Raw genomic sequence first — 23,232 nt, 5'->3', positions numbered from 1 at the left:
TCGGCATCCCAGTCCAACGCTCTATTCACTGCACCACTGCCTGGTCAGGCTGATATGGATGCCTTTTATTTCTTTATCTTCTCTAATTGCTCAGGCTAGAACTTCCAGCACCACGTTAAATAAGAGTGGAGAGAGTGGACATCCCTGTCTTGTTCCTGAGTTAAGGGGGAAAGTCCTCAGTTTTATGCCATTTAATATGATGTTAGCTGATGATTTATCTTATATGGCCTTTATCATGTTGAGATATTTTCCTTCTATACCCATTTTGTTGAGTGTTTTAAACATAAACTTATGTTGTATTTTATCGAATGCCTTTTCTGCATCTATTGATAAGATCATATGGTTTTTGTTCTTTGTTTTGTTGATATGGTATATTACGTTAACCGTTTTACATATGTTGAACCATCCTTGAGATTCTAAGATGAATCCCAGTTGATCATGATGTATTATTTTTTTAATATGTTGTTGTATTCGGTTTGCCAGTATTTTGTTTAGTATTTTAGCATCTGTATTCATTAGAGATATTGGTCTGTAGTTTTCTTTTTTTGTGCCGTCCTTGCCAGGTTTTGGTACGAGGGTTATGTTGGCCTCATAAAATGTGTTTGGAAGTATTGCTTCTTCTTCAATTTTTTGGAAGACTTTGAGTAGAATAGGAACCAAGTCTTCTTTGAATGTTTGATAGAATTCACTAGTATAACTGTCTGGGCCTGGACTTTTATTTTGGGAGAGGTTTTTAATAGTTTTTTCTATTTTCTCCCTGCTAATTGGTCTGTTTAGGCTTTTTGCTTCTTCATGACTCAGTCTAGGAAGGTTGTATTGTTCTAGGAATTTATCCATTTCTTCTAGATTATTGAATTTGGTGGCATATAGTTTTTCGTAGTATTCTACAATAATTCTTTGTATATCTATGATGTCTGTGGTGATTTCTCCTCTTTCATTTTGGATTTTGTTTATATGAGTCCTTTCTCTTTTTTCCTTGGTGAGTCTTGCCAAGGGTTTGTCAGTTTTGTTGATCTTTTCAAAGAACCAGCTCCTTGTTTTATTAATTTTCTCTATAGTTTTTCTGTTCTCTATTTCATTTATTCCTGCTCTGATTTTTATTATTTCCTTTCTTCTGCTGGTTTTGGGTTATCTTTGTTCTTTTTTTTCTAGTTCCTTAAGGTGTGAAGTTAAGTGGTTTACTTGGGCTCTCTCTTGTTTGTTCATATAGGCCTGAAGTGATATGAACTTCTCTCTTATTACTGCTTTTGCTGCATCCCAGAGATTCTGCTATGTCGTATTGTCATTTTCATTTGTCTGTATATATCTTTTGATCTCTGCACTTATTTCTTTTTTGACCCACTCATTTTTTAAAAGTATGTTGTTTAGTTTCCACATTTTTGTGTTTTTTTCCCTCGTTTTTGCAGTTGAATTCTAGTTTCAAGGCTTTATGATCAGAAAATATGCTTGGTACAATTTCAACTTTTCTGAATTTGCTGATGTTATTTTTGTGGCCCAACATATGGTCAATTCTTGAGAATGTTCCATGTACACTAGAGAAAAATGTATACTCTGTCATTTTGGGATGAAATGTCCTATAGATGTCTATCATATCCAATTCCTCTAGTGTTTTGTTTAAGGCCAGTATATCTTTATTGATTTTCTGTTTGGATGGACGAGATAGAGCCATCCGTGGTGTATTGAGGTCTCCAAGTATGATTATATTTTTGTCAGTTCTTGTTTTTAGGTCAATCAGTAGCTGTCTTATACATTTTGGTGCTCCTTGGTTTGGTGCATAAATATTAAGAATTGTTATGTCTTCTTGATTCAGTGTTCCCTTAATCATTATGAAATGACCATTTTTGTCTTTGAGTACTTTTGCTGTTTTGTAGTCAGCATTATTAAATATGAGTATTGCTACACCTGCTTTTTTTTTGGATGTTCTTTGCTTGGAGTATTGTTTTCCAGCCTTTCACTTTGAATTTGTTTTTATCCTTGTTGCTTAGATGTGTTTCTTGTAGGTAGCATACAGTTGGATTTTTTTCAATCCATTCTGCTACTCTGTGTCTTTTTATTGGTGAGTTTAATCTACTTACATTTAGTGTAATTATTGACACTTGAGGGTTCCCTATTGCCATTTTATATATTGCTTTTTGTTAGTTTTGTATCTTGTTTGATTCTTCTCTTTTGTTTTTCTATCATTTGTTTTTGTTTGGTTGTAATCCATACTTCTTTCCTATGTTACTACCTTTTTTAAGTCATGTGCTTCTGTGGTGGTTTTTTCAGGGGTGGTTACCATTAAGTAATGAAAAGGGTACCTACCATGTTCATTGTAGTACACTATCTTATGAGTGCTTCTGCACTCCATCGTCCTTTGCTACTGTTAATCTCCGTCCTCTCCCCGTTTTGTTTTGTTTTTGTTTTTGTTATCATAGTTTAAATTTGGTTTTATTGTGTTCTTGGTGTGGCTTTTACTTGTGGTTTTGTTTTGTTTTGTTCTTAGTATCTGGTTGGAAAACCCCCTTTAGTATTTCCTGAAGTGGGCATTTTCTGATGATAAATTCCCTCATCTTTTCTGTATCTGTGAATGTTTTTATTTCTTTTTCGTATTTGAAGGATAGCTTTGATGGGAATAGTATTCTTGGCTGGAAGCTTCTCTCTTTCAGAACTTTAAATATTGGGGTCCACTCTCTTCTAGCTTGTAGAGTTTCTGCTGAAAAATCCTATGATAATCTAATAGGCCTTCCTTTATGTTATATTCTTCTTTTCCCTGGCTGCCTTGAGAATTTTTTCTTTGTCATTGGTTTGTGCCAGTTTCATTATGATGTGCCTTGGAGTGGGTTTGTTGGGGTTAAGAAAACTTGGTGTTCTGTTTGCTTCTTGAATTTGAGGCTTTAATTCTTTCCACAGGCTTGGGAAGTTCTCATCTATTATTTGTTTGAATATGTTCTCCATTCCATTTTCTCTCTCTTCTTCTTCTGATATACCTATTATTCTTATGTTATTCTTTTTGATGGAGTCAGACAATTCCTGTAGGGCTTTCTCATTTTCTTTTAAATTTTTGAGTCTCTCTCTTCTTCTCTCTGTTGTGCCTCAAATTGCTTGTCTTCTATGTCACTAATCCTATCTTCTATCTGGCCTGTTCTATTAGCTAAGCTTATCTTGTTTTTCAGTTCATGAATTGAGTTTTTCATCTCTGTTTGATTTGTTTTCATAGTTTCATTTCCTTGGTAATATATTCTTTGTGTTCGTTGAGTTTGTTTCTTTTTTTAATTAATTTTTGTTGTTGTTGTATTTTTCTGAAGTTGGAAATGGGGGGCAGTCTGACAGACTCCCACATGCGCCCGACCGGGATCCACCCGGCATGCCCACCAGGAGGCAATGCTTTGCCCATCTGGGGCATCGCTCTGTTGCGACCAAAGCCATTCTAGTGCCTGAGGCGAGGCCATGGAGCCATCCTCAGCGCCTGGGCCAACTTTTGCTCCATTGGAGCCTCGGCTGCGGGAGGGGAAGAGAGAGACAGAGAGGAAGGAGAGGGGGAGGGGTGGAGAAGCAGATGGGCGCTTCTCCTGTGTGCCCTGGCCAGGAATTGAACCCAGGACTCCTGCACGCCAGGCCGACACTCTACCACTGAGCCAACCTGCCAGGGCCCCTTGAGTTTTTTAAGCTCCCTGAATTGCCTTTCTGTGTTTTCTTGTATATCTCTGAATATTTTTAGGATTTCTATTTTAAATTCTTTGTCATTTAACTCTAAGGTTTCCAATCTATTAAATTTTTTCTCCATAGATTTTTCCTCATCTATCTGTGCTACATGTCTATCTTTTGTATCCATGATATTCGTATTCCTTTTCCTTAATGGCATCTGAGGGTGGTTTTGTTAATAGCAGTAGTAAGAATTAATAAAGAATAAAAAATTTTTTTTAAAAGTAAAAAAAAAAATTTTTTATTACTACTTCTTTTCCCCTCTCCCTTTCTCCTTGAGAAAATTCCGTGAAAAGCTGTGAATTATACTGTGCTAAATGGATTAAAAACTACCTTTAACGGAAGGCCTGAGTTGGGGAGAAGTAATAAAGGGGCAAAAAAAGAGGTAGGGACCCACACAAAATGCATAAAATGAAAAAATTTGGATCAAGAATAAAATGATTTGCTTATAAATGATGGTCGACTGAGAGATATAATGAAAGGGATAAAAGGGAAACTGGAAAAAGAAAAAGAAAATACCATTGAATTAAGTGGAACAAAAACTAGATAGAATGGGGAGCCGGGGTTGTGGGGAATGTCAATAAGTTAAAAAGCGAAGTAAAAAACACCCAAAATGCCACAATGTAAAAATTTGAGTCCTAAATAAAATAATTTTTCATGAGTGAGGATCAAATGAGAGGAAAAGTAAAGGAGAAAAGAAGAAACTAAGAGAGAGGGAGAAAAAACAAAAAGGGGAAAAAGAAAAGAAAAAAAAAGAAGAGAGAGTTAAGGGTTTTGGAGTGTAACCCTCATAGAGAGAAAGGAAGAAAAAAAGGAAAAAAAAAGGGAAATGTAACACTTGTTGGTAATGTAGTTCAAGATGAAGAGAAAATAATAAGATGGGCAGAGAATAAAAGGACCAAGGTAGAAGAAATAATAATAATAATAATAATAATAAAGACAAGAAGATGAAAGAAACAAAAAAAAGTGGAAAAAGTTATAAAGTCTGTGGAATTTTCTTGATTTTGAGAGGTTATCATCTTCCTTTTTCTTTCCTCTCCCTCTTCCTGGTCGGTGGCTCTGTACTCTAGGCTCTGCCCCTGTGGTACACTTAGGCAGAGATTTGCAGTTGATGAGTCTCTATGCCGATGTCATATACTAGGCTTCAGTCTCGTTGGTAGTTGGGGCTTGTTAGCATTTGCAGGCTCCAAGAGTGGGAGAGTCCGTTTTCCCGGAGCCTCTCTCCTATTCTCTCCTTCCTGAATTAGCAGCCTGATGATCCAGCTATGAGGTTGCCGCTGCCTCTGCCTTTGTGTTCAGTGTGTGGGACTTCCAGACGCTCCAAGGATAGATTTTTCTGTCACTGGTTGAAGAACTTGTTGAAATTTTGGGGAGCGGTATCGGGAGCGCTCCTCATGGTGCCATTTCTCTGATGTCACTCTGTTTTGTGTTTTTAAAGTATTAAAAGTCCATGTTAACATCAGCTGGTTTCCTGGTTTGTTTGTAGGAATTATTCTTGTTTTAGTTTGAAAAATCAATCTGTTTCAAATTAAACATAAAGAGCTTCTGAAGCCAGAGTTAGTGTTTTCATATTTCCGTATCCATCCAGCGTCTGAACAGCAAAACTTAGTTTCTCCTTTGTTGAGTTTGTAGAAAAATGGGTGAGAAGAGAAATACTATAACTAAAAAAGATTTCATTTGCCTTTCTTCACTAACTGTGGACTGTTCAAGCCCAGCTAAAAGAAATCCAGAGCCTCTTAGTTTGAATCACTGAGTCTTTGGTGCATTTAGTAAACCTGCACTTTTAACTCTTTTCTGATCATAAAGAAAAGGCATTAATTACTGGAAATAGTATGGTTGTCATAATTTCCATGGTTATACTGTTCATTTAGAAACTGTAGACCAGGGGTCTCAAACTTGCGGCCTGCCGAACAATTTTGTGCGGCCCGCAGACTAATCCACGAAGTTCAAAATATTTTGGATAAAATTAAGTAAGCCTAGGGGCCTACTTGTATTTTTCATTTCTCTAGCATCCTAGCTAGATATTAGCTTAGTTAACAGCAGTTGTGATGCGAACTACAGTTTCTGGTCGTCTTGTAACACTGAGTAAACTGCATGTACGATTGTGCTTATTGTACTGATTTTTTTTTTGTTTTCAACTGCAGTGAGAAAAGTGTTGTGTAACAGTTGCCTTTTGTAGACTAGTGCGGCCCGCCGAAGGGCTGTGATCTTGCTCTGCGGCCCACATGCTGAGTTGAGTTTGAGACCCCTGCTGTAGACATATAAATTAGCTTTAGAAGAGAGTGTTACTAAAGTTTATTTTTCTTAAGCAGGGATTTCAGTCTTAGTCGCTATTACATAGTTTTGTTTTTGTTTTTTAATTTATTGTGTTAACATATATTCTAGTGTCCCCCCAAATACATCCACCCCTCCCCCGTGTTCCTCAGTACATTCCCCCTGTCCCTTTCCTCGTAACACCCTCCCCCTTCCCTCCAGAATTTGCTTTTTTTCATCCCATCCTATCATCCTATCCTCCCCTTTCCCTCTGTCTGCTTTCCTTCTGGATCCTTTCATCCCGCCTGTGTCTCTCTTCCGCTCCTCAGTTCATATTGTTTGTTGATTCCTCAAATGAGTGAGGTCATATGGTATTTTTCATTCTCTTCCTGGCTTATTTCACTTAACATAATAGTTTCCAGGTCCATCTATGTAGTTGCAAAAAGTAATACAGTATTTCCTTCTTTTTCATGGCTCCATAGTATTCCATTGTGTATATGTACCATCACTTTTTAATCCATTTGTCCACTCTCAGACACTTGGGCTGTTTCCAGATCTTCGCTATTGTGAACAATGCTGCCATAAACATGGGGGTGCATTTTTCCTTTTGAATCATTGATGTGGTGTTCTTGGGATATATTCCTAAAAGTGGGATGACTGGATCAAAAGGTAGTTTGATTTTTAATTTTTTGAGGAATCTCCATACTGTTTTCCACAGTGGCTGCACCAGTCTGCCTTCCCACCAGCAGTGCAGGAGGGTTCCCCTTTCTCCACATCCTCGCCAGCACCTATCATGTGTTGTTTAATGAGTGCCATTCTGACTGGTGTGAGGTGATATCTCATTGTGGTTTTAATTTGCATCTCTCTAATGATTAGTGATGTCGAGAATTTGTTCATGTGCATACTGGCCATCCATATGTCCTCTTTGGAGAAGTGTCTATTCATTTCTTTCGCCCATTTTTTTATTGGATTGTTTATTTTCCTGGTGTTGATTTTTTACAAGTTCTTTATAAATTTTGTCAGACATATTGTCAAATATGTTCTCCCATTGTGTGGTTTGCCTTTTTATTTTGTTCATATTGTCTTTAGCTGTGCATGAAGCTTTTTATTTTGATATAGTCCCATTTGTTCATCCTGTCCTTTATTTCCCTTGCACGTGGAGATAAATCGGCAAATATATTGCTGCGAGTGATATTGGAGAGCTTACTGCCTATGTTTTCCTCTAGGATGCTTATGGTTTCACAGCTTACATTTAAGTCTTTTATTCGTTTTGAGTTTATTTTTGTGAATGGTGTAAGCTGGTGGTCTAGTTTCATTTTTTTGCAGGTAGCTGTCCAATTTTCCCAACACCATTTGTTAAAGAGACTGTCTTGACTCCATTGATGGCTGTTACCTCCTTTGTCAAATATCAGTTGTTCATAAGGGTGTGAGTTTATTTCTGGGTTCTCTGTTCTGTTCCATTGATCTATATGCCTGTTCTTATGCCAGTACCACGCTGTTTTGAGTACAATGGCCTTGTAGTATTAATGACATATTGTCAAGATGTTGACATCTGGAAGTGTGATGCCTCCCACTTTATTCTTCTTTTTCAGGATTGCTGAGGCTATTCGTGTTCTTTTTGGTTCCATATGAATTTTTGGAATATTTGTTCTATATCTTTGAAGTATGTCCTTGGTATTTTCATAGGAATTGCATTGAATTTATAAATTGCTTTGGGTAATATGGACATTTTAATGCTGTTTATTCTTCCTAGCCATGAACACAGTATATGCTTCCACTTGTTTATATCTTCCTTGATTTCTTTTATCAATGTTTTATAATTTCCCAAGTACAAGTCTTTAACCTCCTTGGTTAAATTTACTCCTAGGTATTTTATTTTTTTGGTTGCAATAGAGAAGGGGATTGTTTTCTTAATTTCTCTTTCAGACATATCAGTTGTTGTATAAAAATGCCTCTGATTTCTGAGTATTTTATATCCTAACACTTTGCTGAATTCATTTATCAGGTCTCGTAGTTTTAGGGTTTTCTATGTACAGTATCATATCAGCAAATAATGATAGTTTTACTTCTTTTCCAATTTGGATGCCTTTTATTTCTTCTTCTTGTCTAATTGCTGTGGCTAGGGGGCACCCCAGCCTTGTTCCTGATCTTAAAGAAATTGCTTTTAACTTTTGCCCATTGAGTATGATGTTGGCTGTGGGCCATAGATGGCCTTTATCATGTTTAGGTATGTTCCCTGTATTCCCATTTTGCTGAGAGTTTTGATCATAAATGGGTGCTGGATTTTATCAAATGCTTTTTCTGCATCTATTGATATTATCATGTGTTTTTTGTCCTTCCTTTTGTTTATGTAATGAATCACATTGATTGATTTGTGAATATTGTATCAGCCTTGCCTCCCCAGAATAAATCCCACTTGATCATGATGTATGATATGATTTTTTTCATATATTGTTGGGTTCAGTTTGCTAATATTTTGTTGAGAATTTTAGCATCTAAATTCATCAGGGAGCCTGACCTGTGGTGGCGCAGTGGATAAAGCGTCGACCTGGAAATGCTGAGGTCGCCGGTTCGAAACCCTGGGCTTGCCTGGTCAAGGCACATATGGGAGTTGATGCTTCCAGCTCCTCCCCCCTATCTCTCTCTCCTCTCTGTCTCTCTCTGTCTCTCTCTCTCTCCTCTCTAAAATGAATAAATAAATAAAGAATAAAAAAAATGAATAAATAAATAAAATAAAATAAAATAAAATAAAAAAAAAGATAAATTCATCAGGGATATTGGCCTGTAGTTTTCTTTTTTTGTGTTGTCTTTGCCTGGTTTTGGAATCAGAATTATGCTTGCCTCATAAAAGGAGCTTGGAAGCTTTCTCTCCTCTTGAATTTTTTGAAATAGCTTAGAAGGATAGGAGTTAGTTCTTCTTTGAATGTTTGGTAGAATTCGCCTGTGAAGCCATCTGGCCCAGGGCTTTTGTTTTGGGGATTTTTTTGGTAACTGTTTCAATCTCATTTGATGAAATCGCTCTATTTAGGTTTTCTGATTATTCCAGATTGAATTTTGAAAGATTATCTTTTTCAAAGAATTTGTCCGTTTCGCCTAGGTTGTCTAATTTTTTGGCATACAGTTCTTCATAGTATTTTCTTACAATCTTTTTTATTTCTCTTGTGTCCATTGTTACTTCTCCACCCTCATTTCTCATTTTATTTATTTGAGTCCTTTCTCTTTTTTTTTCTTGGTGAGCCTGGGTAAGGGTTCATCGATCTTGTTTACTTTTTCAAAGAACCAGCTCTTGGTTTCATTGATCCTCTGTATTGTTTTTTTAGTCTCTATGCCATTTATTTCTGCTCTAATCTTTATTATTTCCTTCCTTCTATTTCCTCTGGGCTTTACTTGCTGTTCTTTTTTTAGTTCTTTTAGTTGCAGGATTAAGTTGTTTATTTGAGCTTTTTTTTAGCTTCTTAAGGTTTGCCTGTTATGCTATGAACTTCCCTCTCAGAACTGCTTTTGCTGTGTCCCACAGATTTTGAGTTGTATGCTCATTTTCATTTGGTTCAAGGAAATTTTTTATTTCTTCCTTGATCTCGATCCATTCGTTATTTAATAACATTAGTTTCCAAGCGTTTGAGTGTTTTTCAGTTTTTCTATTGTAGTTGATTTCTAGTTTCATGCCATTGAGGTCAGAGAAGATGCTTGATATGGTTTCAATCTTCTTAAATTTGTTGAGACTCGTCTTAGGTCCTAATATGTGGTCTATCCTAGAGAATGTACCATGCGCACTTGAAAAGAATGTATATTCTGCTGCTTTAGGGTGAAAGGTTCTGAAGATATCTATTAAATCCAATTGATCTAGTGTGTCCCTTAATTCTGTTTCTTTGTTAATTTTCTTTCTTGAGGATCTATCCATTGATGTTAGTGAGGTATTGAAATCCCCTACTATTATAGTATTGCTGTTGATCTCTCCCTTTATGTCCATCAAAATATGCTTTATATAATATATTTAGGTGTTCCTATATTAGGTGCATAGATATTTATAATGATTATCTCTTCCTGTTGGATTTCTCCCTTTATCATTATGTAGTGACCTTCTTTATCCCTTTGTTTTAAAGTCTATTTTGTCAGATATAAGTATTGTTACCCCAGCGTTTTTTGTTTTTTTTTTCATTTCCATTTGCATTAAATATTTTTTTCCATCCTTTTACTTTCAGTCTATCTGTATCTTTTGTTTTGAGGTGGGTCTCCTATAGAAAGCATATGTAGCCCTGGCCGGTTGGCTCAGCGGTAGAGCGTCGGCCTAGCGTGCGGAGGACCCGGGTTTGATTCCCGGCCAGGGCACATAGGAGAAGCGTCCATTTGCTTCTCCACCCCTCCGCCACGCCTTCCTCTCTGTCTCTCTCTTCCCCTCCTGCAGCCAAGGCTCCATTGGAGCAAAGATGGCCCGGGCGCTGGGGATGGCTCTGTGGCCTCTGCCCCAGGCGCTAGAGTGGCTCTGGTCGCAACATGGCGATGCCCAGGATGGGCAGAGCGTCGCCCCCTGGTGGGCAGAGCGTTGCCCCATCGTGGGCGTGCCGGGTGGATCCCGGTCGGGTGCATGCGGGAGTCTGTCTGTCTCTCCCTGTTTCCAGCTTCAGAAAAATGCAAAAAAAAAAAAAAAAGCATATGTACAGGTCCTGTTTTCTTATCCATTCAGCTACCCTATGTTTTTTGATGGGAGCATTTAATCCATTTACATTTAAGGTTATTATTTATATGTAGGTGTTTATTGCCTTTTTTTCTTTAAATCTATATTCCTCTTTTACTATATATAATATATATTTATTTGTTTGTTTGTTTATTTATTTATTTATTTTTCCCCAGCTTTGTTTTGTCTACAGCAGGCCCCTTAACATTTCTTGGAGCATTGATTTGGTTGTGATGAATTCCTTGAGGTTTTTTTTTCTTTCTGGGAAGCTTTTTATTTCTTCAATTTTAAATGATTGTCTTGCTGGATAAGGAAGTCTTGGCAGTAGGTTCTTGTTCTGCATTACTTCAAATATTTCTTGCCAATCCCTTCTGGCCTCAGTTGTTTCTTTTGAGAAGTTGGATGTCATCCTTATGGGTGTTCCTTTGTAGGTAATTGACTGTTTTTCTCTTACAGCTTTTAATATTCTTTATCTCTTAGCTTTGGTATTTTGATTATGATATGTCTTGGTATGAGTCTCTTTGGGTTCTTTTTTAATGGGATGCTCTCTGCTTCTTGAACTTGTGTGACTCTTTCCTGCATCAATTTAGGGAAGTTTTCAGCTATGATTTGATTAAAGAAAGTCTCTATCCCTTGTTCTTTCTCTTCTTCTTCAACATGAAGAGAAATAACATCCTATGATGTGGATGTTATTTCTTCATGTTGTCACAGAGCTCTCTTAAGAGTTTCCTCAGACTTTTTGATTCTCTTTCCTTTTTGCTTTTCTGCTTTCGTGCTTTTGCTTATCTTGTCCTCTAAGTCACTGATTCGGTCCTCTGCTTCATCCAGCCTGCTTTTAATTCCTTCTAGTGTAGTCTTCATTTCTGATAGTGTGTTTTTCATTTCTGTATGGTTCTTCTTTATGATTTTCGTGTCCTTTTTGATGCTTACAATTTCTTTATTGAGGTGTTCATTAAGTCCATCCATTGTAGCTTTGAGATTTTTAAGCATCCTAATAATCATTATTTTATATTCTGCATCTGGTAATTTGATTACTTCTGATTCATCCAGGACTTTTTCTGAGGACTTGTCTTTTTTTTTTTTTTTTTTTAAATAAATTTTTATTAATGGTAATGGGATGACATTAATAAATCAGGGTACATATATTCGAAGAAAACATGTCTAGGTTATTTTGTCATCAAATTATTTTGCAAACCCCTCGCCCAAAGTCAGATTGTCCTCCGTCACCCTCTATCTAGTTCTCTGTGCCCCTCCCCCTCCCCCTAACTCTCTCCCTCCCTCCCTCCCATGTCCTCCCTCCCCCCCCACCCTTGGTAACCACCACACTCTTGTCCATGTCTCTTAGTCTCATTTTTATGTTCCACCAATGTATGGAATCATGTAGTTCTTGTTTTTTTCTGATTTACTTATTTCACTCCTTATAATGTTATCAAGATCCCACCATTTTGCTGTAAATGATCCGATGTCATCATTTCTTATGGCTGAGTAGTATTCCATAGTGTATATGTGCCACATCTTCTTTATCCAGTCTTCTGTTGAAGGGCTTTTTGGTTGTTTCCATGTCTTGGCCACTGTGAACAGTGCTGCAATGAACATGGGGCTACATGTGTCTTCATGTATCAATGTTTCTGAGGTTTTGGGGTATATACCCAGTAGAGGGATTGCTGGGTCATAAGGTAGTTCTATTTGTAGTTTTTTGAGGAACCACCATACTTTCCTCCATAATGGTTGTACTACTTTACAGTCCCACCAACAGTGAATGAGGGTTCCTTTTTCTCCACAGCCTCTCCAACATTTGCAATTACCCGTCTTGTTGATAATAGCTAATCTAACAGGAGTGAGGTGGTATCTCATTGTAGTTTTGATTTGCATTTCTCTAATAACTAATGAAGCTGAGCATCTTTTCATATATCTGTTGGCCATTTGTATCTCTTCCTGGGAGAAGTGTCTGTTCATGTCCTCTTCCCATTTTTTTATTGGATTGTTTGTTTGTTGTTGAGTTTTATGAGTTCTTTGTAAATTTTGGATATTAGGCCCTTATCTGAGCTGTCGTTTGAAAATATCAGTTCCCATATAGTTGGCTGTCTGTTTATTTTGATATCAGTTTCTCTTGCTGAGCAAAAACTTTTAATTCTGATGTAGTCCCATTCATTTATCTTTGCCTTCACTTCTCTTGCCATTGGAGTCAAGTTCATAAAATGTTCTTTAAAACCCAGGTCCATGATTTTAGTACCTATGTCTTCTTCTATGTACTTTATTGTTTCAGGTCTTATATTTAGGTCTTTGATCCATTTTGAATTAATTTTAGTACACGGGGACAGGCTGTAGTCGAGTTTCATTCTTTTGCATGTGGCTTTCCAGTTTTCCCAACACCATTTGTTGAAGAGGCTTTCTTTTCTCCATTGTGTGTTGTTGGCCCCTTTATCAAAGATTATTTGACCATATATATGTGGTTTTATTTCTGGGCTTTCTATTCTGTTCCATTGGTCTGAGTGTCTATTTTTTTGCCAATACCATGCTGTTTTGATTATCGTGGCCCTATAATATAGTTTAAAGTCAGGTATTGTAATGCCCCCAGCTTCATTCTTTTTCCTTAGGATTGTTTTGGCTATTTGGGGTTTTTTATAGTTCCATATAAATCTGATGATTTTTTGTTCCATTTCTTTAAAAAATCTCATAGGGATTTTGATGGGAATTGCATTAAATTTGTATATTGCTTTGGGTAATATGGCCATTTTGATTATATTTATTCTTCCTATCCAAGAACAAGGAATATTTTTCCATCTCATTGTATCTTTTTCGATTTCCCTTAACAATGCTTTGTAATTTTCATTATATAGGTCCTTTACGTTCTTTGTTATGTTTATTCCTAGGTATTTTATTTTTTTTGTTGCAATCGTGAAGGGGATTATTTTTTTGAGTTCGTTTTCTAATATTTCATTGTTGGCATATAGAAAGGCTATGGACTTTTGTATGTTAATTTTGTATCCTGCGACCTTACTGTATTGGTTTATTGTTTCTAATAATCTTTTTGTGGAGTCCTTCGGGTTTTCGATGTATAGGATCATATCATCAGCAAAAAGTGATAGCTTTACTTCTTCTTTTCCGATATGGATGCCTTTTATTTCTTTGTCTTGTCTGATTGCTCTGGCCAGAACTTCTAGCACCACGTTGAATAAGAGTGGAGAGAGTGGACAACCCTGTCTTGTTCCTGATTTAAGGTAGAAAGTCCTCAGTTTTACACCGTTTAATATGATGTTGGCTGATGGTTTATCATATATGGCCTTTATCATGTTGAGATATTTTCCTTCTATACCCATTTTGTTGAGAGTCTTAAACATAAAATTGTGTTGTATTTTATCAAAAGCCTTTTCTGCATCTATTGATAAGATCATGTGGTTTTTGTTCTTTGTTTTGTTGATATGGTGTATTACGTTAACCGTTTTGCGTATGTTGAACCATCCTTGAGATTCTGGGATGAATCCCACTTGATCATGATGTATTATTTTTTTAATATGTTGTTGTATTCGGTTTGCCAGTATTTTGTTTAGTATTTTAGCATCTGTATTCATTAGAGATATTGGTCTGTAGTTTTCTTTCTTTGTGCCATCTTTGCCAGGTTTTGGTATGAGGGTTATGTTGGCCTCATAAAATGTGTTTGGAAGTATTGCTTCTTCTTCAATTTTTTGGAAGACTTTGAGTAGAATAGGAACCAAGTCTTCTTTGAATGTTTGATAGAATTCACTAGTATAACCGTCTGGGCCTGGACTTTTATTTTTGGGGAGATTTTTAATAGTTTTTTCTATTTCCTCCCTGCTGATTGGTCTGTTTAGGCTTTCTGCTTTTTCATGACTCAGTATAGGAAGGTTGTATTGTTCTAGGAATTTATCCATTTCTTCTAGATTATTGAATTTGGTGGCATATAATTTTTCATAGTATTCTACAATAATTCTTTGTATATCTATGATGTCTGTGGTGATCTCTCCTCTTTCATTTTGGATTTTATTTATTTGAGTCCTGTGTCTTTTTTCCTTGGTGAGTCTTGCCAAGGGTTTGTCAATTTTGTTGATCTTTTCAAAGAACCAGCTCCTTGTTTTATTGATTTTTTCTATAGTTTTTCTGTTCTCTATTTCATTTATTTCTGCTCTGATTTTTATTATCTCCTTTCTTCGGCTGGTTTTGGGTTGTCTTTGTTCTTCTTTTTCTAGTTCCTTAAGGTGTGAAGTTAAGTGGTTTACTTCGGCTCTCTCTTGTTTGTTCATATAGGCCTGAAGTGATATGAACTTTCCTCTTATTTCTGCTTTAGCTGCATCCCAGAGATTCTGATATGTCGTATTTTCATTTTCATTTGTCTGTATATATCTTTTGATTTCTGCGCTTATTTCTTCTTTGACCCATTCATTTTTTAGAAGTATGTTGTTTAGTTTCCACATTTTTGTGGGTTTTTCCCCCTCTTTTTTGCAGTTGAATTCTAGTTTCAAGGCTTTATGATCAGAAAATATGCTTGGTACAATTTCAATTTTTCTAAATTTGCTGATATTGTCTTTGTGGCCCAACATATGGTCAATTCTTGAGAATGTTCCATGTACACTAGAGAAAAATGTATACTCTGTCGCTTTGGGATGAAGTGTCCTGTAGATGTCTATCATATCCAGGTGTTCTAGTATTTCGTTTAAGGCCACTATATCTTTATTGATTCTCTGTTTGGATGACCGATCTAGAGCCGTCAGCGGTGTATTGAGGTCTCCAAGTATGATTGTATTTTTGTTAGTTTTTGTTTTAAGGTCAATAAGTAGCTGTCTTATATATTTTGGTGCTCCTTGGTTTGGTGCATATATATTAAGGATTGTTATCTCTTCTTGCTTCAACTTCCCCTTAATCATTATGAAATGACCATTTTTGTCTCTGAGTACTTTTTCTGTCTTGTAGTCAGCATTATTAGATATGAGTATTGCTACACCTGCCTTTTTTTGGGTGTTGTTTGCTTGGAGTATTGTTTTCCAGCCTTTCACTTTGAATTTGTTTTTATCCTTGTTGCTTAGATGTGTTTCTTGTAGGCAGCATATAGTTGGATTTTCTTTTTTAATCCATTCTGCTACTCTGTGTCTTTTTATTGGTAAGTTTAATCCATTTACATTTAGTGTAATTATTGACACTTGTGGGTTCCCTACTGCCATTTTATAAATTGCTTTCTGTTAGTTTTGTATCTAGTTTGATTCTTCTCTTTTGTTTTTCTGTCATTTGTTTTTGTTTGTTTGTGTTCCATACTTCTTTCCTCTTTTGCTACCTTTTTTAAGTCAAGTGTTTTTGTGGTGGTTTTTTTAAGGGTGGTTACCATTAAGTAATGAAAAGGGTACCTACCATATTCATTGTAGTACCCTATCTTATAAGTATTTCTGCACTTCATCATCCTTTGCTACTGTTAATCTCCATCCTCTCCCCCCTTTTTTTCCTTTGTTGTCACAGTTTAAGTTTGGTTTTATTGTGTTCTTGGTGGAGCTGTTACTTGTGGTGTTGTTTTCTTTTGTTCTTTGAATCTGGTTGGAAAACCCCCTTTAGTATTTCCTGGAGTGGGGTCTTTCTGTTGATAAATTCTCTCATCTTTTCTGTATTTGTGAATGTTTTTATATCTCCTTCATACTTGAAGGATAGCTTTGATGGGTATAGTATTCTTGGCTGAAAGTTCCTCTCTTTCAGGGCTTTAAATATTGGGGTCCACTCTCTTCTAGCTTGTAGAGTTTCTGCTGAGAAATCTGATGATAATCTAATAGGCCTTCCTTTATATGTTGTACTCTTCTTTTCCCTGGCTGCCTTGAGAATTTTTTCTTTGTCATTGGTTTGTGTCATCTTTATTATGATGTGCCTTGGAGTGGGTTTGTTGGGGTTAAGAAAACTTGGTGTTCTGTTTGCTTCTTGAATTTGAGGCTTTAGTTCCTTCCACAGGCTTGGGAAGTTCTCGTCTATTATTTGTTTGAGTATATTCTCCATTCCATTTCTTTCTCTTCTCCCTCTGATATACCTATTATTCTTATGTTATTCTTTCTGATGGAGTCAGACAATTCCTGTAGGGCTTTCTCGTTTTTTATTATTTTTGAGTCTCTTTCTTCTTCTCTCTGTTGTGCCTCAAGTTGTTTGTCTTCTATTTCACTAATCCTATCTTCAATCTGGGCTGTTCTGTTAGCTAAGCTTGTTACCTCGTTTTTCAGCTCGTGAATTGAGTTTTTCATTTCTGTTTGTTTTGTTTTTATAGTTTCAATTTCCTTGGTAATATATTCTTTGTGTTCATTGAGTTGTTTTCTGATCTCCCTATATTGCCTTTCTGTGTTTTCTTGTATATCTCTGAGTATTTTTAAGATTTCTATTTTAAAATCTCTGTCATTTAGCTCCAAGGCTTCCAATATGTTAAGTCTTTTTTCCATAGATTTTTCCACATCTATTTGTGTTACCTCTCTTTCTTTTGTATCCATAATATTCGATTTCCTCTTTCTTATCGGCGTCTGAGGGTGGTCTTATTGATAGCACTAATTAGAATTAATAAAGAGTAAAAAGTATAAAAAAAAAAAAAAAAAGGTAAAACACCCCACAAAAAAAAAACAGTAATAATTTATTATTTCCCCCTTTTTTTCTCTCTTCTCTTTCCCTCCTCTCCCCTCCTCAGGGAAATATCGTGCCTATAATGGAGGGCCTGATTTGGGGTGAAGAGTTCAAGGGGCAAAAAAAGGGAGTAGGGACCTACTAAATGCAAAAAAAAAAAAAAAAAAAAGGGAAGAAAATCTTAGACAAGCATAAGATGATTTGCTTGTAAGTGATGGTCAACTAAGAGATATAATGAGAGGGATAAGAGGGAACCAGAAAAAAGGACCAAAAAAGAATAATAAAGAAGAAAAAATAAAAATAATAAGTAAAAATCTGTTGTATTAAGTGGAGCAAAGACTAAATACAATGGAGACCTTGGGTTGGGAGGACCCAAAATGCCACAAAAATAAACAAACAAGAAAAAAAATAAAAACAAAAGCAAAAAAGAGAAATAAAGCCAAAAAAAAGCCTTGAGTCCCAAATTAACTAATTTGTTCGTGATTGAGGATTATATAGGAGGAAAGTAAAATGAGAAAAGAAAAAACGAATAGAAAGAAAAAAATAAGAAAAAGAGAAAAACGAAGGAAGAAATAAAATAGGAAGAGAAAAAAACAAAATAAAGCAAGACAAAAAAAAAAAAAACAAGAGGAGAGAGTGAGAGTTAAGTGTTTTGGAGTATAACCTTAAAGGAGGGTGAGGATGAAGAAGAAAAATAAAATGCAACACTCATGGGTAGTGTAGTTCAAGAAAGGGGAAGCATAAGATGGGCAGAGAATAGAAGGACCGAGGTGGAGGAAATAAAGGCAAAAAGATAGAAGAAACAAACAACAACAACAAAACAAAAAAAATTAGTGGATCAAGTTGTGTGGTTTTTCTTGATTTTGAGAGGTTAACTTCTTCCTTTTTCTTTTCTCTCCCTCTTCCTGGTCGGTGACTCTACCCCAGGCTCTGCCCCTGTGTCACTCTTAGGTAGGGATTTGCAGTTGATGGGATTCTATGGCAATGTCATATAATTGGCTTTAGTCTTGCTGGAAGTAAAGGCTTGTTGGCGTTTGCAGGGTCCAACGATGAGAGAGTTTGCTTTCCTGGATTCTCTCTCCTAGTCCCCCCTTTCTGAATTAGCAGCCTGGTGATCCAGCTATAAGGCTGCAACTGCTTCTGCCTGGGGAGTAAGAGGCTCAAAGAGCTGGGAAATCCCCACTCTATCCCCACTCAGTGCAAGGCTTTGGGAAAGGCTCTGAGAGTCAGGGCCTCCAGTGTAATCAGGCGGGGGTGGGAGTCAATTGTTGTCAAGGTGACTGTTCAGCGCCTATCATTTAGTTGGACCTCTCAACCCAGGCTTTCCACACTTTGTAGCCTGTTTTTGCAGGGAAGAAGAGGCACTAGTCTCTGCTTACGACTAGTGTAGTATAGACCTTATTATCTGCCAAGTCCTTCTTGTTAGCGTTTATCCCTGAATATGGAGGCTCTATCAATCAGAAGTTGCCCCCGCCCCTTTAGCGAGAGGCACTAAAAAATATCACGCCTCTTGTCTTGGATCGCTGAACTGAGAGAGATCTTATCAATTAGAACCGAGGGTGCGCAGATTTTATGGGTTAAGCTAATTTCAGTGATTGGGTCGCAGCTGTGCTTCCGAAGGTATTTTAGGCTGCCTGCGTGCGCCCCTCCCCCAACGCTTGATTGTTAGCTTGAATGGCTGGGTGAGGTGCCCCGCCCACGGAGAGAATCTCCCAAGCCTCTCCCGCTCGCGGCTGGACCGCACCAGGCGCAGGATAATGGAGCCCCCTGGGTGTGCGGGCCAGCAAGGCGCCCTGGGCGCGTGGAATGCCCAAGGCACGCGCGTGAATGGGGCGCTCCGGGCACCGGTGGCCGGCGACCCCCACTCGCAGTGTGCGGGCCGCTGGGAATGTCAGCGGTGCTCAACCGGACCGGGCGGCTCGCAGCGGCGGCTCGCGGCCGCTCGCGGTTCCCAAGCATATGGGCTGACTCACCACAGGCGCACTTCCTTGCGGTTTGAAAGAACGTCCCTGTGGTCGATTCCTCCACACCCTCGTCTCTCAGATTCAAGTGATAACAGTCCTTTCGCTATCAGTTTGTGTGGAACTCCGGAATGCTCCGAGGATAAATTTTTCTGTTTCTAGTTGATAAATTTGTTGTGATTTAGGGGAGAGCTGTCGGACACGCTGCTCACGGCGCCATTTCCGTGACGTCACTCTGAGGACTTGTCTTGTTGAAGCATATGACTTATGCTTCTCTGCCTTCCCATTATGTATGACTTGTAGGCTTCTTCCAGTTGTGGTCTCCTTACCTATTAGAGCCACTTTGAAGACTTGATTTGTTTGTTTTCTTCTCAGTTTCCTTAACTTGGTGGTAGTCTTGTTTACTGATATCAGCAGGGGGCTTATTTGAAACTGTATCCAGGAAAATGGTGGGTGTAACCTCTGAGACTTGATCTGGCAGCTACTCTCTGGGGACAGGGTGCTTTTTCCGCTTCAGTATGGGGAGGTGTATCTCAGCTCTCCATGGAGACCTGAGTTACTGCCCCTCCTCCCTACTTCTTGTTTTCAGCTGTGTCTTGTTGCACTGATTGGAGCTGAAGAGATATCTTGAGATAGGTGATCCAAAACCACTTGTCTTGTGTTATGTGGAAGGATCAACCCCTCCCCCAGCTATGGCCACCTCCGCACTGGATGAGTCAGCTTCTCAGGTCATCCCATGCATTCCTCTGCCTGTCACCATCTGTCTCTCTCTCCCCCCTTTCCTTTTGGAAGACAAGCCAGTCCTCTCAGCACACCTTGTTCCCAGGTCCCCAGGCAAGTGGGTGTGAATGATAGTTTCTGCTCTTCTCCTTGTAATGAGAGCTTTTCTGGGCTCTCAGCCTTACTCCCCCCCCTCGCTCCTGGAAGCAGGGGAGCCCCCACCGCACCTCCGCACTCCCTACCAGGCTCGATGTGGCTTCTTCTTTGCTCCTTGGTTCCTTTTTTTTAATTTTAATTATATTTTATTTATTTATTTTAGAGACAGAGGTGAGAGAGAGAGAGTAAGAGTGAAGGGGGGAGGAGAGAAGCAGGAAGCTTCAACTCCCACACGTGCCTTGACCAGGCAAGCTCGGGACACCACAGGTCAGGCTTTTTTTTTTTTTTTTTTTTTTTTTTTTTACAGAGACAGAGAGTCAGAGTGAGGGATTGACAGGGACAGATAGACAGGAACGAAGAGATGAGAAGCATCAATCATTAGTTTTTCGTTGCGCATTGCGACATCTTAGTTGTTCATAGATTGTTTTCTCATATGTGCCTTGCCCACGGGCATTCAGCAGACCGAGTAACCCCTCGCTTGAGCCAGAGACTTTGGATCCAAGCCAGTAAGCTTTTTTTTTGCTCAAACCAGATGAGCCTGCACTCAAGCTGGCGACCTTGGGGTCTTGAACCTGGGTCCTCAGCATCCCAGTCCGATGCTCTATCCACTGCCCCACTGCCTGGTCAGGCTGCTCCTTGGTTCTTGAGACCTGTTTTTTTTAGTCCAAAGTTGGTTTTTCACGCTGATTGTTCCTAAATTAATTTGTAATCCAGTTTGGTGGTGTGAGCTGGGGGTCTGTGTGTCTGCCTATGCTGCTGCCATCTTGATATCCCTATTACATAGTTTTTTACCACTTCAATGAAAAAGTTAAGGACAATGTTTGTAGAATATTTTTTTATTTTCTTTTAATTTTTTAATTTTTCTTAAGTGAGAAGTGGGGAGGCAGAGAGACAAACTCCCACATGTATCCCAACTAGAATCCACCTGGCAAGCCCTCTATGGGGAGATGCTCTGCCCATCTAGGGCCATTTCTCGGCAACCAAGCCATTTTAGCACCTGAGGTGAGGCCAGGGAGCCATCCTCAGTGCCCAAGGGCCAACTTGCTCCAACTGAGCCATGGCTTCAGGAGGGAAAGAGAGAGAGAAAGAGAAGGGGGAGGGGTGGAGAAGCAGATGGTTGCTTCTTTGGTGTGCCCCAACTGGAAATTGAACCCAGGACATCCACACACTGGGCCAACACTGCCGCTGAGCCAACTGGCCAGGGTTTTTTTATTTATATTAATCATTGGTGGATGGGGATGTTTTCTTCTAGGTATTTTTTTTCTTTTTTCCATCACTTTCTTCAGTGAAGAACATGGAGGAGGGAAAAGTTTATGTCAGAATGATAGCTCTTTTTCATTATGACAGTGTGTCTATGACAGCTTTTCTCTTCCTCATGACTTAAATGTGAGTAATTATTTCTCTTCTGTTTTAGGGATGGAGTTAACTTTTAATTATAACCTTGATTGCCTGGGCAATGGCAGAACGGAGTGCCACTGTGGGGCAGAGAACTGCAGTGGTTTTCTTGGAGTACGGCCAAAGGTCAGTGTGCAGGGAGAGCCTGGCCAGCAGAGTCAGGAGTGGGCTGTGGAAGGGGTTTGTCACTGGCCACCTCCGGAGCATGCTGGCCAGTGGGTGTGCAAACCTGGTTTGGTTTGCAGGTCTTCAGTTGTTTACCTGGAACTTAGACTCGGACTTCTGATGAAGCATATCTTAGTAAGATCTATTAGTTTCTGAAAATGTATTTGTATTCCTGAATGAATTTGAAGTTAGCAAAATCCTTTGTGAAAACTTTTTTTTAATTTCACAAAATACTAAAAACTGAGTTATACACTTTAAGATGGTGACTTTGATGGTATGTGAATTATATCTTAGTGTCCTTACAATTAAAAAAGAAAGCACTTAACCTGGCCAGTGGTGGCACAGTGGGTGGAGCGTCAGCCTGTCACACTGGGGACCCATGTTAGAAACCCAAGGCTGCTGGCTTGAGCACAGGCTCACCAGCTGGGGCACGGGGTCACTGGCTTGAGCGTGAGATCATAGACATGCCCCCATGGTCACTGGCTTGAAACCAAAGGTCTCTGGCTTGAGCAAGGGCTCACTGGCTCAGCTGAAGCCCCCCCCAACCCTTGTCAAGGCTCAAATGAAAAGCAATCAATGAGCAACTAAAGTGTTGCAAATACGAGTTGATACTTCTCATCTCTCTGTCTCTCTCTTTCTCTCTCTCTATTTCTTTCTCTTGCTTTAAAAAAAAAAAAGCATCTATTAAAAAATCAATGAGCCTGACCAGGTGGTGGCACAGTGCATAGAGCATCGGACTGGGATGTGGGGGGCCTAGGTTTGAGACCCTGAGGTCGCCAGCTTGAGCGTGAGCTCATCTGGTTTGAGCAAAGCTCACCAGCTTGAGTCCAAGGTCACTAGCTCGAGCAAGGGGTCACTCAGTCTGCTGTAGACCCACGGTCAAGGCACATATGAGAAAGCAATCAATGAACAACTAAGGTGCCGCAACAAAGAATTGATGTTTTTCATCTCTCTCCCTTCCTGTCTGTCTGTCCCTCTCTCTCTGACTCTCTCTGTCTCTGCCACCAAAAGAAAAAAAAAGTTAAAAAAGAAAAATCAATGAGCCCCAGCCAGATGGCTTGGTTGATTAAAAGCATTGTCCCAATATGCAAATGTTTACAGATTTAATCCCTAGTCAGGGCATATACAGGCAGTTTGATGTTTCTGTCTCTCACTCTTTCCTTCTTCCCCATTCTCTAACATAAATTTTTAAAAGTTGTTTTTTAATCAGTGAAAATGAAACCTGTTTCTGTTACAGTACTGCTGTGGGATAAGTGCTCCTAGTGGTTTTAATGAATTGAACAACACATGAGTTTAAATGAATGTGTTGTGGGAGTTTCCCTCTCTGTCAAGCTTCCTGCACTGTGACCATTGAAACCGTGATCCTTTCTTCCTGCCAGTCCGCATGTGTGTCAACTGAGGAAAGGGCCAGAAATGCTAAGTTAAAGCAGAAGAGACGGAAAATCAAAGCAGAACCAAAGCAGATGCATGAAGATTACTGTTTCCAATGTGGAGATGGCGGAGAGTTGGTCATGTGTGACAAGAAAGACTGTCCCAAAGCATACCACCTTCTATGCCTTAACCTGACTCAGCCACCGTACGGTAAGCTGGGCCTTTAAGACCCTTTCTCTGACTTGCATTTTTGCCAACTAT

At 38.7% G+C, this 23,232-nt stretch overlaps 1 protein-coding gene across 6 annotated transcripts in view; it reads left to right on the top strand.

Moving 5' to 3' along the window:
* NSD3 (nuclear receptor binding SET domain protein 3) overlaps window positions 1-23,232 on the top strand; it is a 149,174-nt gene that overhangs the window by 123,690 nt on the left and 2,252 nt on the right. For all 6 annotated transcript variants that reach the window (XM_066235549.1, XM_066235550.1, XM_066235544.1 and 3 more), the window contains 2 exons: window positions 21,455-21,561; window positions 22,980-23,181. In XM_066235549.1, coding sequence (XP_066091646.1) covers window positions 21,455-21,561; window positions 22,980-23,181 — 309 coding nt within the window. The remainder of the gene's footprint in view (window positions 1-21,454; window positions 21,562-22,979; window positions 23,182-23,232) is intronic.

This window comes from Saccopteryx bilineata, chromosome 6, assembly GCF_036850765.1.
Source record: "Saccopteryx bilineata isolate mSacBil1 chromosome 6, mSacBil1_pri_phased_curated, whole genome shotgun sequence".
NCBI classification, from domain to species: domain Eukaryota; kingdom Metazoa; phylum Chordata; class Mammalia; order Chiroptera; family Emballonuridae; genus Saccopteryx; species Saccopteryx bilineata.
Note: the sequence above shows the minus strand (reverse complement) of the source record. Positions and strands in the feature narration are given on the sequence as shown.